The 17,014-nt window shown below is 36.5% G+C and overlaps 1 protein-coding gene across 1 annotated transcript in view; it reads left to right on the forward strand.

Moving 5' to 3' along the window:
* Positions 1-13,392, forward strand: part of KLHL36 (kelch like family member 36) — a 168,978-nt gene extending 155,586 nt beyond the window's left edge. Inside the window, exon 6 of the mRNA XM_053700850.1 lies at positions 11,895-13,392. Coding sequence (XP_053556825.1) covers positions 11,895-12,450 — 556 coding nt within the window. The 3' untranslated portion in view covers positions 12,451-13,392. The remainder of the gene's footprint in view (positions 1-11,894) is intronic.
* Positions 13,393-17,014: the final 3,622 nt, after the last annotated feature.

A 17,014-nucleotide genomic window follows, 5' to 3' on the forward strand; every position in this document is an offset into this window, starting at 1 on the left:
CCGTGGGCGTGTAGCATAAACCAATCACGCGTCACTATGTGTGTGAATCCCAGCTTATAGGCGTGTGTTTTCTATCGTTAAAAAAAAAAAAAAAAAAAAAAAAATAAATCAACTATTGTCTATTTATTTTTTTGGGATATGAACTGCTTTGCTATTATGATATATTTATATATAACCCTATGGCTATGTTCGAGATAGCATCAGCCAATTTGTGTAGCCCTTTGGTATTACTGCTCTGTGAAAGCATATCCTATCCTCACAGTATTCGTCAATTTTTACTGAATCATAACATTCAAAATAATGCCAGTCTCGTAATCATTGCGCTTCAATCGAATAGATGCATATACTCATATATTTTTATATATTGGTAACCTGTATAATGTATATAAATAAAACTATATATATATAAAAAAATATGAATTATAGTCTTCCATTTTTTGTGTGTGCTTTCTGTGCCCTAGTGAATAAATTAATAAATTGTTCTATATGAAAAGACATGTGAAAAAACATATAGAGGAAAATTATGGTTACTATATGCTATAAATAGTGATAATTAGTGAATTCTATGTGTGACTAGTGTTAAGTACTCTAACTATATCTTATTTTATGTAAATAAATATATATAAATAGATGTGCTATTATAAAAACCTATGTGACTAGAGTAATAATATATAAATAATATAACTATAATAATATTATGTGTATGACCATGAATATATCAATTCCTATGTGACTCATATGATTAAATGTGTATAGTGTGACAATGTTAAGTGTTTATAATTAATATAATAAATACTCTATGTGTATGAATATAGACAAATTGTATGTTTATAGTATTCTAAATATACATATCTCCATTAATGTGATTAAATGTGTTTTATAGTGATATGATGCTTGAATGATTGTAAGATGGATAGTAAATACTGAATATATTTTCAAGATGAAACATTACTGGTATATTAAGATATTTACTGGGTGGTGACCTCAGGTGATCTATACTTACATTCCTTCTAAATAATATATATCAATATCAATGAGGATATGATCCATTATATACACATTAATATTAAGTGCACTACTAATGTGAGAGAACAGATATGAAGCTTGTATAACAGAACCCTTAAATTAAAAGATAGAATGAACTGAATGTTTGTACTGGATTGATCTAAAAGGCTGCTGTATCAATTACTTCATTGAGGCCTTCTGGATGTAAAGATGAAAATCTATAGATCCAGAAGGTCTCCCTTTGACGAAGTTTAATCATTCTATTTTGGGAATTACTAGCAGTCACTACCTCGAGTGGGGTTATCTTCATAAGGCATTTGTTAGTGCCATGTGATGCTGTATGATGTCTAGAAGTACTGTATTTATCTAATCCTTTCACAATGCATCTGAGATGTTCAGACCATCTCTGTCTTATCATCCTGCAGGTGCGGCCTATATAATGTAGGCCACAGATGCAGGTGATACAATAGACCACATAAGTAGAACTGCATGTTATTTTTTGTGTTAATGTAAAAGTTTCCCCTGTGTTATTTACTTTGATACTCTTTTGTCCATTGATGGTATATTTACACATACTGCATCTATTTTTGTGACATCTGAAAAAGCCTATTTTTGCACCTTGAGTGCTATCTTGTATGTTTCCTCTATTGAATGGTGCATTTGTTTCCCTTTTGCACATCACTATCTTACTAGGTGCAAGTTTTTCCTTTATTGTTGGGGCTCTCCTAAAAGTGCATATTGGTTTCTCCCCTAAAATGGATCGCAGAACAGGGTCTTTCTTTAATAGTGTCCAATGTTTAGATAAGATCTTTCTAATCTCCCTATGGTTGTCGTTATATCTCGTAATGAATGTTGATTCATATCCTGAATCAAATGTAGATTCTTTCTTCTTTTTACTAGTGAATAATTCATGCCTATTTTGGGCACGTGCCCTATGGTAACTATGTTCAATGAGAGATGCAGGGTAATGTTTTTCTTTAAAACGATCTATGAGGGTCTGGCTTTGGATATCAAATGTATTGATATCTGTACAATTTCTTCGAATTCTTCGAAACTGACTGTATGGTATGTTTATTTTCCAACTGGAGTAATGGTTACTGTGATAGTCTAGTAAATTGTTGCTATCGACTGTTTTGAAAAAAGTGCATGATTCCACCTTATCATCTATGCCCCACATTAGGGAAACATCCAAAAAATCAATTTTATCTATTTGTACGTTCCATGTGAACTTAATCCCCATATTATTCATATTTAATTCATTCTGAAAGGCTGTCAGAGAATCCAATGGACCCTTCCATAAAAAAAGCAGATCATCTATATAACGGCCATAGAAGACCAGATTTTGCTCCCAGTTAGAATCATAGATGTAAATTGATTCAAAATAACCCATGAATAGGTTTGCGAAACTGGGAGCAAATCTGGTCCCCATGGCCGTCCCTTTAATTTGTATATAAAAGTTATCTAAAAACTGAAAATAATTATGGGTCAAAATAAAATTGATGAGTTCTAATATGTAATTTTTTTGAAGGTCCGACATATATATGTCTTCACTTAGAAAATAATCTATTGATTTTAACCCTATGTTATGTGCAATATTTGAATAAAGCGAAGTGACATCACAAGAGACCCAATACAAATTTTCTTCTTTTTTGATGTTAGAAAGTTTGATTAATAGATCAGTAGTGTCTCTAATGTAGGACCTCAGTTGTGATACATATTTTTGAAGATAAAAATCAATATAAGAAGATAGATTGTCAGTGATACTATTCATTCCTGCAATGATAGGCCTACCGGGTGGGTTATTTAGTTGTTTATGTATTTTGGGTAGGTGATAATAATAAGGTATGTTCGGACTTTTGGGAATCAAATATGTTTTTTCTTTTTTATTCAAAATGCCATTTGTATGTCCAAAATTAATCAATGTTATTAACTCTTTTGAAAAGTTGTCTGTGGGATCTTTTTCTAATTTATTATAATATTCTTTGTCAAGAACTATTCTGTATGCTTCATTGATATAATCCAGGTAGTTTTGGATCACTATCCCCCCGCCTTTGTCCGCCTGGCGGATGACTATGTTCTTATCTCTAGTAAGTTCCAAAAGGGCTTTCTTTTCATTGGGCCAAATATTACTATGATTGCTGTTGCGGATGGGAAGTTTTTCCAAATCTTCTAACACTAGACTTTGAAAAATATCAAGATATGCTGTATCCTCTCCTTTTGGATTGAATGAAGATGGTGGTGCAAAATTTGTGTGAATCACTCCCTCAAAAAGTTGTTCTGATAGATCTTCAGGATCAACATATATTACTGTAGTATTCCTACATGTTGGCATGTTATCTGTGAGAATGGGGATACCTATATTTCTATTTGTTTGAAGTGATTTTTTTGCAAAATATCGTTGTAATGATAACTTTCTCGTGAATTTATTTAAATCCACATATATTTCAAACATCCTATGTGGATTTGAGGGGCAAAAACTTAAACCCTTACCCAAAATTCTTATTTGGTCATTAGTGAGAATTTTGTCGGATAGATTGAAAATACCTTTACTTAATTGCTGTAACTTTTCTTCCTGGGAGGCAATTCCCCTTCCCCTCCGTCCCCGTTTGTGTGTGTTCTTTTGGTTTTTCCTGGTTGTTGATAAGGTGTATTTTGCCCTTCCCTTCTCCATAGAGGTGCTAGGGGAATACGTTCCTCTAAAAAAGGAGGGGGATTCTGTGGTAATGGTGAATTGTGTGTCTGTAAATTATCCCTATTGTTAATGTGTTGATCTTCATATGTCCTATTATTGTTATTGGCGTTTACTCCATGGGTCCTTGGTGTTTCTGCTACATAATCCCTAGCTTGGTGTGTTCTATTATGATGTTGATTATCTCTATAATCCGATGAATGATTATCTCTATATTGATTATAAGTGGGTTTATATGTAGAATAGTGATGTGGCTGCTCTCTATAATGAGAGCTAGTGTTCTGTCTATTTTTATCTTGTTGGTCTCTTTGGTCTCTTTGATTGAAGTGTTGTCTATCATATTGTGTGTAATTTTGATCATTAAGTGGTGTGAACCTATTTGAAATGGGTATCTGATAAGGTTGTTGTTCTCTATGTTCTCTAAAATCTGTGTATGCCGTGTTAGTTTTATTATTTTTTTGTTGTTGAGACTGGGTATTAGAATAATGTCTATTTCCCATGTATTGGGGTCTATTAGAATAGTTTTGGTTTCTAAATCTATTTCTATTGTGATGTGTCACTTTAGTCCAAGTAGATTCATCTGGTTCTTTGTTCTCCTTCTTATTATAGGTATAAACTGTTCCCTTTGTATAATCCTCATCATCCCTTTCTTTTTTCTTATTTTTTTTAAAAATAATTTCATCTTGATATTCATCAGTAGCTTTGATAGTTCTCTCATTGAGTGCTGAATACTCAGAATGATCTTTAAATTGTTCAAGTGATTTTTGGATATTTTCAATTTTTGAGGCTATTTCCTCTGCTAATTTTTCTCTATGGGAAATCAAAATGTCTATTAGATTAAAGGAACAGCTGTCCAGAGCTGAATACCATTTGTTAAGTAATGTGTCATCTTCTTTAAATGAACAACTTTTCAGTAGTCTTAAACCTCTTGGTATTTGTTTTTTGTCTCTATAATATTTCAATGAGTCCAGGTCCCACCAATGTCTATGTTCAGTCTTGATTAATTCTTCCAACTGAGAAAATAATTGTTTAATAGACATTGCACCAGTGTGATCTGTACTCATAGAATTGACATTTGGTTGATATATAGATCTCTTGTTGGCCCTTTCTTTTAGAGATAACATATTCTTATCTATCTATATATATAACAAAAATATACAGTGACCTCTTAGATAGATGATCTCTTAGAAAAAAGAACAGATAGTAAAATACTAAACCCAATACATAAATATTACTTAAATATGTATATGGTACCTGTAACTGGTATTATAAACAGATATAAATATAGATCAGCAGTGACCTCTAGATAAATAAACCAATATTCAATGCCAATGCATGAATACAGCTAAAATAAATATATGATACCTGTGGCTTGTATTATAAATGCAGCATTAGCCAAGACAAAGAACAAAAGAAAGTCCAAAAGAAAGTCCAAAGATGATAGTAAATCCGTTTGTGTGTTGATGATCCAATGATTTATTGCAAAGTTGTTGAGCAGCTCCTTTCAAATGAAATCCTCTACCAGAATTCACTAGACAAATGAAACAAAAAAAGAAAGGGCGCCTCCTAGTGTAGCCAGTATATATAAGGATAAATAGAATGAGATATAGATTTTGTACTCACATGTAGTGAAGGCAAAGATAATGCCTAGATAAGCAGTCTGGAAACTTATCAGTGTCCCAGTTGACTGTGCATTAGAATGCTAGGGCAGCTCCTCTTAGTAGATTTCCAAAATCATCTGAAAAGTAAGAAGATATACAGAGGGCGACTCCTAGTGTGGAATTAGTAAGCAGAGTGTGAACCCACCAGCTTTACCCTTCAGAGATATACTCACAAAGTATAGAGCACACTGTAGTGCTAATGAAGCAAGCTGGGTATATTAAAAGTGGCCCAGCGCACATACCACTCCGGTGAAAGATGGTCCAATGTATTCAGAAGGTTCAGATAAAAAATTCAGGAGACTCCAGATATATATAAAAAACACTTTATATAAAAATATAACAGTGTACAATAAAAAATCAGTAGAATTCGCTACGCGTTTCTCAGAGCTACCACTCTGTTTCCTCAGGCAAGTTATACTGATCTAAAACTGAAGTCTCCTATTTATACATCCTCAAATAAATTAAAACATTGGTCACACCCAATTTACCAATTACAATATATAAAAATATATGAGTATATGCATCTATTCGATTGAAGCGCAATGATTACGAGACTGGCATTATTTTGAATGTTATGATTCAGTAAAAATTGACGAATACTGTGAGGATAGGATATGCTTTCACAGAGCAGTAATACCAAAGGGCTACACAAATTGGCTGATGCTATCTCGAACATAGCCATAGGGTTATATATAAATATATCATAATAGCAAAGCAGTTCATATCCCAAAAAAATAAATAGACAATAGTTGATTTATTTTTTTTTTTTTTTTTTTTTTAACGATAGAAAACACACGCCTATAAGCTGGGATTCACACACATAGTGACGCGTGATTGGTTTATGCTACACGCCCACGGATTATCACCTACACATTGGACATTGTGAAATCAGAGAGGGAGCTTTAAACAAATAGTAATCATTGCGCTTCAATCGAATAGATGCATATACTCATATATTTTTATATATTGTAATTGGTAAATTCCACACTAGGAGTCGCCCTCTGTATATCTTCTTACTTTTCAGATGATTTTGGAAATCTACTAAGAGGAGCTGCCCTAGCATTCTAATGCACAGTCAACTGGGACACTGATAAGTTTCCAGACTGCTTATCTAGGCATTATCTTTGCCTTCACTACATGTGAGTACAAAATCTATATCTCATTCTATTTATCCTTATATATACTGGCTACACTAGGAGGCGCCCTTTCTTTTTTTGTTTCGTTTACTAAGGAATTTAGACAATCTTCCTCTTTGTTTGTCATCTATGCGGAGAAGCATAAGTGGCAGAACGCTACTATGACTTCTCTATCTTTCTGTTTGAGGAGTGTCAACCGCTTAGCTTATGAGACACCAGAACGACAGCCTCCTGAGAGGATAACGGCTCATTCCACTAGAGCAGTGGCTTCCTCTTGGGCTTTTAAGAATGAAGCCTCAATGGATCAGATTTGTAAGGCGGCTACCTGGTCTTCCTTACACACATTTTCTAAATTTTACAAGTTTGATGTCTTTGCTTCGGCTAAAGCAGCTTTCGGGAGAAAAGTTTTGCAGGCTGTGGTGCTCTCAGAATAGGGTCCGTCTATTTTTTTCTGTTCCCTCTCCTTATTCACCCAGTGTCCTCTGGACCTTGGGTATAGTTTTCCCAACAGTAAGGAATGAAGTCATTGACTCTCCCTGCCTTATGGAAGGAAAACATAATTTATGCTTACCAGATAAATTCCTTTCCTTCCTGGCAGGGAGAGTCCACAACCCGCCTGTAATTTATTTTTTGATGGGCGGCCCTTGTTTTTATATTATTTTTTTCTAGCACCTTTTATACCCTGATGTTTCTACTTTTCCTTGTTCCCTCGGCAGAATGACTGGGGGATAGGGGAAGGGGGAGGGATATTTAAGCCTTTTGGCTGGGGTGTCTTTGTCTCCTCCTGGTGGCCAGGTGTTGTATTTCCCAACAGTAAGGAATTAAGTCGTGGACTCTCCCTGCGAGGAAGGAAAAGAACTTCTCTGCTAAGCATAAATTATGTTTTTTGCTTTTTAATATCACTTTGCGCTTCCAGGAGAGTGCCAGACTTTGTGTGTTTTTTGCTGATAATACTGTTTTGTAATTTTCCCTATGGGCTATGCACCCAGGCTTGACGAAGTTAACTGCCTGAGTTGCTGGAAACTGTACAGCTGTCTATAAGTATTCAGAGCTGTGGGTTTTACAATGACTGGGGATGTGTACCCAGTCCAGTCTGAGAGTGTAGTCCATTTCCCTGTTTTGTGTATATATAGACCGTGTGCATACTCCAACTTAATTTGCATAGCATAATAGCATAAAAATGTTGCCAATTATATCTTTATACTTTTTTTTTTTTTTTTAAATCTAAAATTATTAGTTTTTGCTTTAACTTTTTTTTTTTTGCTTTATTTTATTTGTTATTCTTGCAGATATTTTGGTAATTTTAAAGGGACAGTCAACACCAAATCTTTTGTTTAAAAAGATAGATAATCCCTTTATTACTCATTCCCCAGTTTTGCATAACCAACGCAGTTAAAATAATACACGTTTTACGTCTGTAATTACCTTGTATCTATGCCTCTGCAAAACTGCCCCTTATTTTAGTTCTTTTAACAGACTTGCATTTTAGCCAATCAGTGCTGACTCCTAGGTAACTTCACGTGCGTGAGCTCAATGTTATCTATATGACACACATGAAATAATGCCCTAGTGGTGAAAAACTGTCAAAATGCGTTCCGATTAGAGGCGGCCTTCAAGGTCTAAAAAATTAGCATATGAGCCTACCTAGGTTTAGCTTTCAACTAAGAATACCAAGAGAAAAAAAGCTAAATTGGTGATAAAAGTAAATTGGAAAGTTATTTAAAATGACATGCCCTATTTGAATCATGAAAGTTTATTTTGGACTTGACTTTCCCTTTAACCCCTTAAGGACCACTTCACTTTACCATTTTCTGACCGTTTGGGACCAGTGCTTTGTGTTTAGCTGTTATTTTCCTCCTACTCATTTACTGTATCCACACATATTATATACCGTTTTTCTTACCATAAAATGGACTTTCTAAAGATACCATTATGTTCATCATATCTTATAATCTACTGTAAAAAAATATATAAAATATGATGAAAAAATTGAAAAAAACACACTTTTTCTAACTTTGACCCCCAAAATCTGTTACACATCTAAAACCACCAAAAAAACTCCCATGCTAAATAGTTTCTAAATTGTGTTTTGAGTTTAGAAATACCCAATGTTTACATGTTCTTTTCTTTTTTTGCAAGTTATAGGGCAATAAATACAAGTAGCACTTTGCTATTTCCAAACCCTTTTTTTTTTTCAAAATTATCGATAGTTACGTTGTAACATGGATATCTGTCAGGAATCCCTGAATATCCCTTGACATGTATATATTTTTCTTTTTAGTAGACAACCCAAAGTATTGATCTAGGCCCATTTTGGTATATTTCATGCCACCATTTCACCGCCAAATACACTCAAATAAAAAAAATCTTTTTCACAAACTTTAGGTTTCTCACTGACATTATTTACAAACAGCTTGTGCAATTATGGCACAAATGTTTGTAAATGCTTCTCTGGGATCCCCTTTGTTCAGAAGTAGCAGACTTATATGGCTTTGGCGTTGCTTTTTGGTAATTAGAAGTCCGCTATATGCCACTGTGCACCACACGTGTATTATGCCCAGCAGTGAAGGGGGTTAATTAGCCCCTTAATGACCGGACCATTTTTCAATTTTCTTACCCTTAATGACAATGGCTATTTTTACATTTCTGCAGTGTTTGCGTTTAGCTGTAATTTTCCTCTTACTCGTTTACTGTACCCACACATATTATATACCGTTTTTCTCGTCATTAAATGGACTTTCTAAAGATACCATTATTTTCATCATATCTTATAATTTACTAAAAAAAAAAAAAAGATAAAATATGAGGAAAAAATGGAAAAAAACACACTTTTTCTAACTTTGACCCCCAAAATCTGTTACACATCTACAATCACCAAAAAACACCCATGCTAAATAGTTTATAAATTTTGTCCTGAGTTTAGAAATACCTAAAGTTTACATGTTCTTTGCTTTTTGGGCAATAAATACAAGTAGCACTTTGCTATTTCCAAACCACTTTTTTTCAAAATTAGCGCTAGTTACTTTGGAACCCTGATATCTGTCAGGAATACCTGAATATCCCTTGACATGTATATATTTTGTTTTAGAAGACATCCCAAAGTATTGATCTAGGCCCATTTTGGTATATTTCATGCCACCATTTCACCACCAAATGCGATAAAAAAAAAAAAAAAGTTCACTTTTTCACAAATTTTGTCACAAACTTTAGGTTTCCCACTGAAATTATTTACAAACAGCTTCTGCAATTATGGCACAAATGGTTGTAAATGCTTTTCTGGGATCCCCTTTGTTCAGAAATAGCAGACTAATATGGCTTTGGCGTTGCTTTTTGGTAATTAGAAGGCCGCTAAATGCTGTTGCGCACCACACTTGAATTATGCCCAGCAGTGAAGGGGTTAAATTAGGGAGCTTGCAGGGTTAATTTTAGAGATCAGCCTCCCACCTGACACATCCCACCCCCTGATCCCTCCCAAACAGCTCTCTTCCCTCCCCCACCCCACAATTGTTACCGCCATCTTAAGTACTGGCAGAAAGTCTGCCAGTACTAAATAAGAGTTTGTTTTTTTTTTTAAATAAAAATTATAAAATATTTTAGTTGTGATGGACCCCTGCCTTAGCACCAACCTCCCTGATCCCCCCCTCCAGCTCTCTAACCCTCTCCCCTACTTAATTACCGCCATCTTGGGTACTGGCAGCTGTCTGCCAGTACCCAGTTTGGCCCCACAAACCAAACTATTTTAATTTTATTTATAACTTTTATTTGTATTTTTAATTATTTCTGTAGTGTAGCAGCCCCCCCACAATACCCCCACCCCCTCCCCCTCCCCCTCCCAGATCCTTTTATATGTAAAAAAAAAAAATTAACTTTTTTTCCCCTTCCTTCATTGGTGTCAGTGTGGCTAATGCACGTGCGCCCACGTGCACGCGCGCTCACGTGCATGTGCGCGCGCATCGTGCACGCGCGCGCATCGTGCACACCCTCCCACCGGACAAAGGCACCATCGGCACCATCACTACCGGTACAGAGAGGGCCACAGAGTGGCTCTCTCTGCATCGGAGGCTTGTAAAGGGGTATTGCAGGATGCCTCCATATTGAGGCATCACTGCAATACCCTCAGAGCTGCTGGAAGCGATTGTGATCACTTCCAGCACTCTGTTAGACAACTGACGTACCAGGTACGTCTATTGTCATTAACAGTTAGTTTTTGCATGACGTACCTGGTACGTCAGTTGTCATTAAGGGGTTAGGGAGCTTGTAGGGTTAATCTTAGTGTAGTGTAGTAGACAACCCAAAGTATTGATCTAGGCCCATTTTGGTATATTTCATGCCATCATTTCCCCACCAAATGCGATCAAATAAAAAAAAAATGTTACATTTTTCACAATTTTAGGTTTCTCACTGAAATTATTTAGAAACAGCTTGTGCAATTATGGCACAAATGGTTGTAAAAGCTTCTCTGTGGTCCCCTTTGTTCAGAAATAGCAGACATATATGGCTTTGGCGTTGTTTTTTGGTAATTAGAAGGCCGCTAAATGCAGCTGCTCACCAAACTTGTAGTATGCCCAGCATTGAAGGGGTTAATTAGGTAGCTTGTAGGGTTAATTTTAGCTTTAGTGTAGAGATCAGCCTCCCACCTGACACATCCCACCCCCTGAACCCTCCCTGACCTCCCTCAAACAGCTCTCTTCCCTCCCCCACCTCACAATTGTCAACGCCATCTTAAGTACTGGCAGAAAGTCTGCCAGTACTAAAAAAAAAGCCTCCCAGCTGCTGCTGCTCCCACCCACCAACGATCGGCGCCATCAATGCCCCATGCAGAGAGGGCTCTCTCTTCATCAGTGTCCTAAACAAGATATTACAGTGATGCCTCAATACCGAGGCATCACTGTGACACCTTGAAAGTGGTTGGAAGCAATCAGGATTGCTTCCACCGCTTGAAACCCCTGAGGACGTACAGGGTACGTCCTTGGTCACTAACTGACATTTTTTGTAGGACATACCCTATACATCCTTGGTCCTTAAGGGGTTAAGGGACAGTCTACTCCAAAATGTTATTGTTTTAGCAGTCTCCTTTGTGAAAAAGCATGTGATAAGAGGCTGTCTGTAGTGCCTTTATAACATTTAAACCTCTACATTTCTGCCTGTTTCTAAGTATATTAATATGTGTTGGTTGTGCAAAGCTGGGGAATGGGTAGTAAAGGCGTTATCTATCTTTTCAAACAATAACAATTGTGGTGTAGACTGTCCCTTTAAACATTTTCCTTAGTGTGAGTTTAGTGTGAGCAAATGTGTGTATCCATACTAATAGCTTTTCCTGTTTGGTGTTTTGCCAGATTAATACTACACAGGTATTGCATGATTCTGTTGAGCAAAAGTTAATATCTTTATTTTTCATTTCAGATTCACATATGGCCATGCTGGAACGGTACATAAGGAATATATCTATATCTCAGGAGGACATGATTACCAGATTGGGCCTTACAGGAAGAACTTGCTGTGTTATGATCCCCGTGCTGATGTTTGGGAAGAAAGGAGACCAATGATAACGGCTAGAGGTTGGCACAGCATGTGCACCTTAGATGACAGTATATATTCTATAGGAGGCAGTGATGATAACTTGGATTCTATGGAACGCTTTGATATTCTTAGCGTTGAAAGTTACAGCCCTCAATGTAACCAGTGGACGCGAATAGCCCCTTTGCTCCTGCCTAACAGTGAATCAGGAGTGGCAGTTTTTGATGGGAAAATTTACATCTTAGGAGGCTACAGCTGGGAGAACACCGTATTTTCTAGAACTGTCCAAGTGTATGACAAGGAAAAACAAAAATGGATAAAAGGGATAGACCTTCCCAAAGCAATTGCTGGGGTTTCTGCATGTGTTTGCATATTGAAAAATAGAGCTGAGGACAGAAACAAAAAATCAAAGATGAAAAGGCATTCAGACCGATGTCGATAAGGCGTCCTTAAGGAAAAGAATAACCTGCAAAGCAATTCTTATTTACAAAATGCATTGGTTGAAGAATGCCTATACATTTTATAGGTTTTACTGCTTAATTACTTCCTAAACTTTGACAGGAGTTCTCTAACCAGGAAACAATTAACCAAAAGGGTTAATTGCATTGAAATAAACAAAACCATATGTTATTTTCTCTCACACTCCTAAAGGGATATATTCAGATATCAATGGTGGTATATGCCTTGTGCCTGCAGTAGATAAAAGTTGCCAAAATCCTTCAGGGGACCGACCATATACCCCATATACTGTCAGTGTTCGTTCTGCTTCTACCTCTTTGAAAAAAATCCACTGCAAGAATATTCCAAAATTTATTAAGGAGTGATACCATAACTATTAAGTGTTTGTCAAATAATGAAGGAATACTGCACCCAAAACATTGCTCAGACATATTTTGAGCATGAAGGCTCCTTTCCTATTCTTATTAGCAAACATTCCAGCGATAAGCCTGGATCTAATGCTAGTTGGAAGTGTTTCTGCTATGGGCAACCTCTTGGCAACGTTTTATTTATGACGACAGTCAATGTTCCTCCACAGCTTTTTATTGATAAGATGCGTTTAAATGTTTGTGTTAATAGAAATTTTAACAGCCAGAGGATTTAGACTGCAAGTACCTCTAGCAGCAAAGGTGTTCTGAATATTTTTAAAGGCCTTTTAACTTTTTATTCAGTTTTGCATTTTATTACATATGTGTATACTAACTTTTTCACCTCATGTTTGTAGAAGACTGACTTAACCTGCACTCTTATAACATTTGTGAAACCACATTTTTGTCTGTTTTAACTGTTATTTGTAATATAGCTCTGAATATAGTGAAACAAATCTCACAAACATGTCTGTCAGTCAAGTTTTATGGCAATAAAAATAAGTTTCTATTGTGCTGTACGCGAATCCATATATAGCCTATATCCTTCTGGTGCTTAAACGCCACATTTACATGCATGACGGCCTAATCTGTTTCTCTAGCCCCAACCTGCTCCGTCCTGTTTGCCAAACATCTCCTCTTGGATGGCTTCCAGCTGCTTTAAAATTAACATGTCAATGACTGATACTGGTAAGAAAACCACAGGTAAAATGTCTCTAAGTACTGATAATTATCATGCCACCATTAAGATACAACTTCAGTAACATGGTTACTACTCACAATGTTATTGTTTTTCCCTTTGGTACCTGCAGCTCTCTTTAAAATCATTCTCTTATTTTAACCCATTACAGAAGCCAGTTGACAAAGCCCTTTATACTGGATGCCGCCATCTTATAAAATGTATTTACAAATGGAGGGTGCTAACTGCTAAAATACTATACCAATATAAATTCACCGGAAAAACAAACAAATGTTAGTAAATATATATATATATATATACACACAGTTATACAGTATATATAAAAATTTTAGCTCATTTAAATAAAAATTGGTGTTTGCAAAATCTTCTCATAATCATATCAAGATCATATCAAGATAAAGATATCTTTATCAAGATACTACTAGTTATTATTAATAAGACAGTATACTGTAAAAAAATTTTTTTTTTTTATTAAAAACAGGGGCACTTTAATTCATCAAAATTTACATTTCACGCGTGTTGTGAAAAAAATACTTTCCTTTTAATCCTGACAGCCGCTCCAGCTTCCTCCGCCCGTCGTAAAGCCTCTTCCTGGATCTAAAATGAGGAATCCGGCTTCCTCCAATCACGGCGTTGAATCAGACACTGCTTGCGACGACCAGGGGAAGCTGGAGCGGCTGTCAAGTTTAAAAGGGAAGTATTTTTTTACAACAGGAGGGAAATGTAAATTTTGATGAATTAAAGTGCCCCTGTTTTTAATAGAATTTTTAAAAAACGGGCACTTTTGCATCAAAACTTACAATTACATTTTTTTTTACCAGCTGCAGAGTATAAAATGTATGACAATTAGCTTTTTAAGGTTTATTTGTATATATTAAATAACTGTGTTTGTTGTGTTTTGAAGCAACAACCTAATAAAATGGTTGAGTTTGTAGGTATAATCAGATCTCATTACTTTATCACATTGTGTACATATACATGCTTCTTTAGCTTATATCTGTCTATAAACCAAAGACCAATACTTGGAGAGAACAATGGAAAATTAACATTTTATTACTTTATCTCTTCTATACCCCACTGGGAGTATTATTTATTTCTTTTGCATGATGTACCGAGTCCACGGATTCATCCTTACTTGTGGGATATTATCCTTCCTAACAGGAAGTGGCAAAGAGAGCACCACAGCAGAGCTGTCTATATAGCTCCTCCCTTAACTCCACCCCTCAGTCATTCTCTTTGCCGGCTCTAAGCAGGAAGGGTAAAGTGAAAGAGGTGTTAAGCTGTTAGTTTTATTTTATCTACAATCAAGAGTTTGTTATTTTTAAATGGTACCGGTGTTGTACTATTTACCCTCAGGCAGGACATAGATGAAGATTTCTGCCTGGAGGATTATGATTTTAGCATTTGTAACTAAGGTCCACTGCTGTTCATACAGAAGCTGAAGAGTACAAGAAAACTTCAGTGTGAGGAACGGTTTCTTGCTATACAGCAATGAGGTATGTTCAGTCATTTTTTCTGCAGAGACTGTGTTAACTCAGAAAGGCTGACAGTATCCCCATTAGGGGAAGGGTAAGCAGTAATCCTAGTGTTATAAGAGGCTTTACTAGCTTGCATAAAGGGCTCATTTTTTTTGGGCACTCAGTTTGTATATGAGAGATTGGGACAAACGTTTGTGTGTTCTGGGAGTAACGTTTTTTAATTTGATGGGAAATTTGCTTGAGGGTTCATTTGGCTTATTTGGGGTTGTTATAACCCACATGGCTTTCAGACAAGGTTTGTTGGATTTGTGTAGGCCCCAGCAACATCGAGTGCGGTGGGCGGGGCCTATTTTCGCGCCTCAGTTGCGCATTTAGTTATACTGTCAAGCAGCAAGCAACTTCTCCTGAGGTCCTGATATTGTTCTGAGGGCCTAATCGAAGCTTTAACCTCATATTATCGTTCCCTAAGGGCAGGTAGGGCCACAGCAGAGCTGTGGCAAGGTGCTAATAGGGGTTTAAACCGGTTTTAGACATTTATCAATCCTTTTTTTTCATTTGGGGGTTTATTGCTTATTTACTTGTGGTGCAATCCTTCTAAAGCTTAGTGGGTACACTGTTAAAATTTCGGAAAATTTGAAGCAATTTTAACCTGTTTTGCAGTTTGTGTATGCCTTTTTTTCTCTTAAAGGCACAGTACCGTTTTTGCAAATTGTTTTTTTCATTAAATAAAGTGTTCTCCAAGCTTGCTTGCCTCATTACTAGCCTGTTGAACATGTCTGACACTGAGGAAACTCATTGCTCAATTTGTTTAGAAGCCATTGTGGAACCCCCTCTTAGAATGTGTCCCACTTGTACTGATATGTCTATAAATTGCAAACAGCATATTTTGACTTATAAAAGTTTGGCATTAGATGATTCTCAGACAGAAGGAAATCAGGTTTTGCCATCTAGTTCTCCCCAAGTGTCACAACCAGTAACGCCCGCACAAGCGACGCCAAGTACTTCTAGTGCGTCTAATTCTTTCACCTTGCAAGATATGGCTTCTGTTATGAATACTACCCTCACAGAGGTTTTATCTAAGCTGCCAGGGTTGCAAGGGAAGCGCAGTAGCTCTGGGTTAAGATCAAATGCTGAGCCTTCTGACGCTTTAGTAGCCGTATCCGATATTACCTCACAATGTTCTGAGGTAGGTATGAGGGATTTGCTATCTGAGGGAGAGATTTCTGATTCAGGAAAGATGTTCCCTCAGACAGATTCAGATATGACGGCATTTAAAATTAAGCTAGAGCACCTCCGTTTATTGCTCAGGGAGGTTTTAGCGACTATGGATGATTGTGGCCCTATTGTAGTTCCAGAGAAATTGTGTAAAATGGACAAATATTTAGAGGTTCCTGTTTACACTGATGTTTTTCCGGTCCCTAAGAGGATTTCGGACATTGTTACTAAGGAGTGGGATAGACCAGGTATTCCGTTCGCTCCCCCTCCTGTTTTTAAGAAAATGTTTCCCATATCTGACACCATAAAGGACTCATGGCAGACAGTCCCTAACAGACAGTCCCTAAGGTTGAGGGAGCTATTTCTACCCTGGCTAAGCATACAGCTATACCTATTGAAGACAGTTGTGCTTTCATTGATCCTATGGATAAAAAATTAGAGGGTCTCCTAAAGAAAATTTTTGTTCATCAAGGTTTTCTTCTTCAACCTATAGCGTGCATTGTTCCTGTAACCACTGCCTTTTGGTTTGAGGCTCTAGAAGAGGCTCTTCAGATGGAGACCCCACTAGATGATATTCTGGACAGAATTAAGGCTCTTAAGTTAGCTAATTCTTTTATTACAGATGCCGCTTTTCATCTTGCTAAGTTAGCAGCAAAGAATTCAGGTTTTCCCATTTTAGCGCGTAGAGCATTATGGCTTAAGTCCTGGTCAGCTGATGTGTCATCTAAATCTAAGCTTTTGTCCATCCCT

The sequence above is a fragment of the Bombina bombina genome, chromosome 1 (assembly GCF_027579735.1).
Source record: "Bombina bombina isolate aBomBom1 chromosome 1, aBomBom1.pri, whole genome shotgun sequence".
NCBI lineage: Eukaryota > Metazoa > Chordata > Amphibia > Anura > Bombinatoridae > Bombina > Bombina bombina.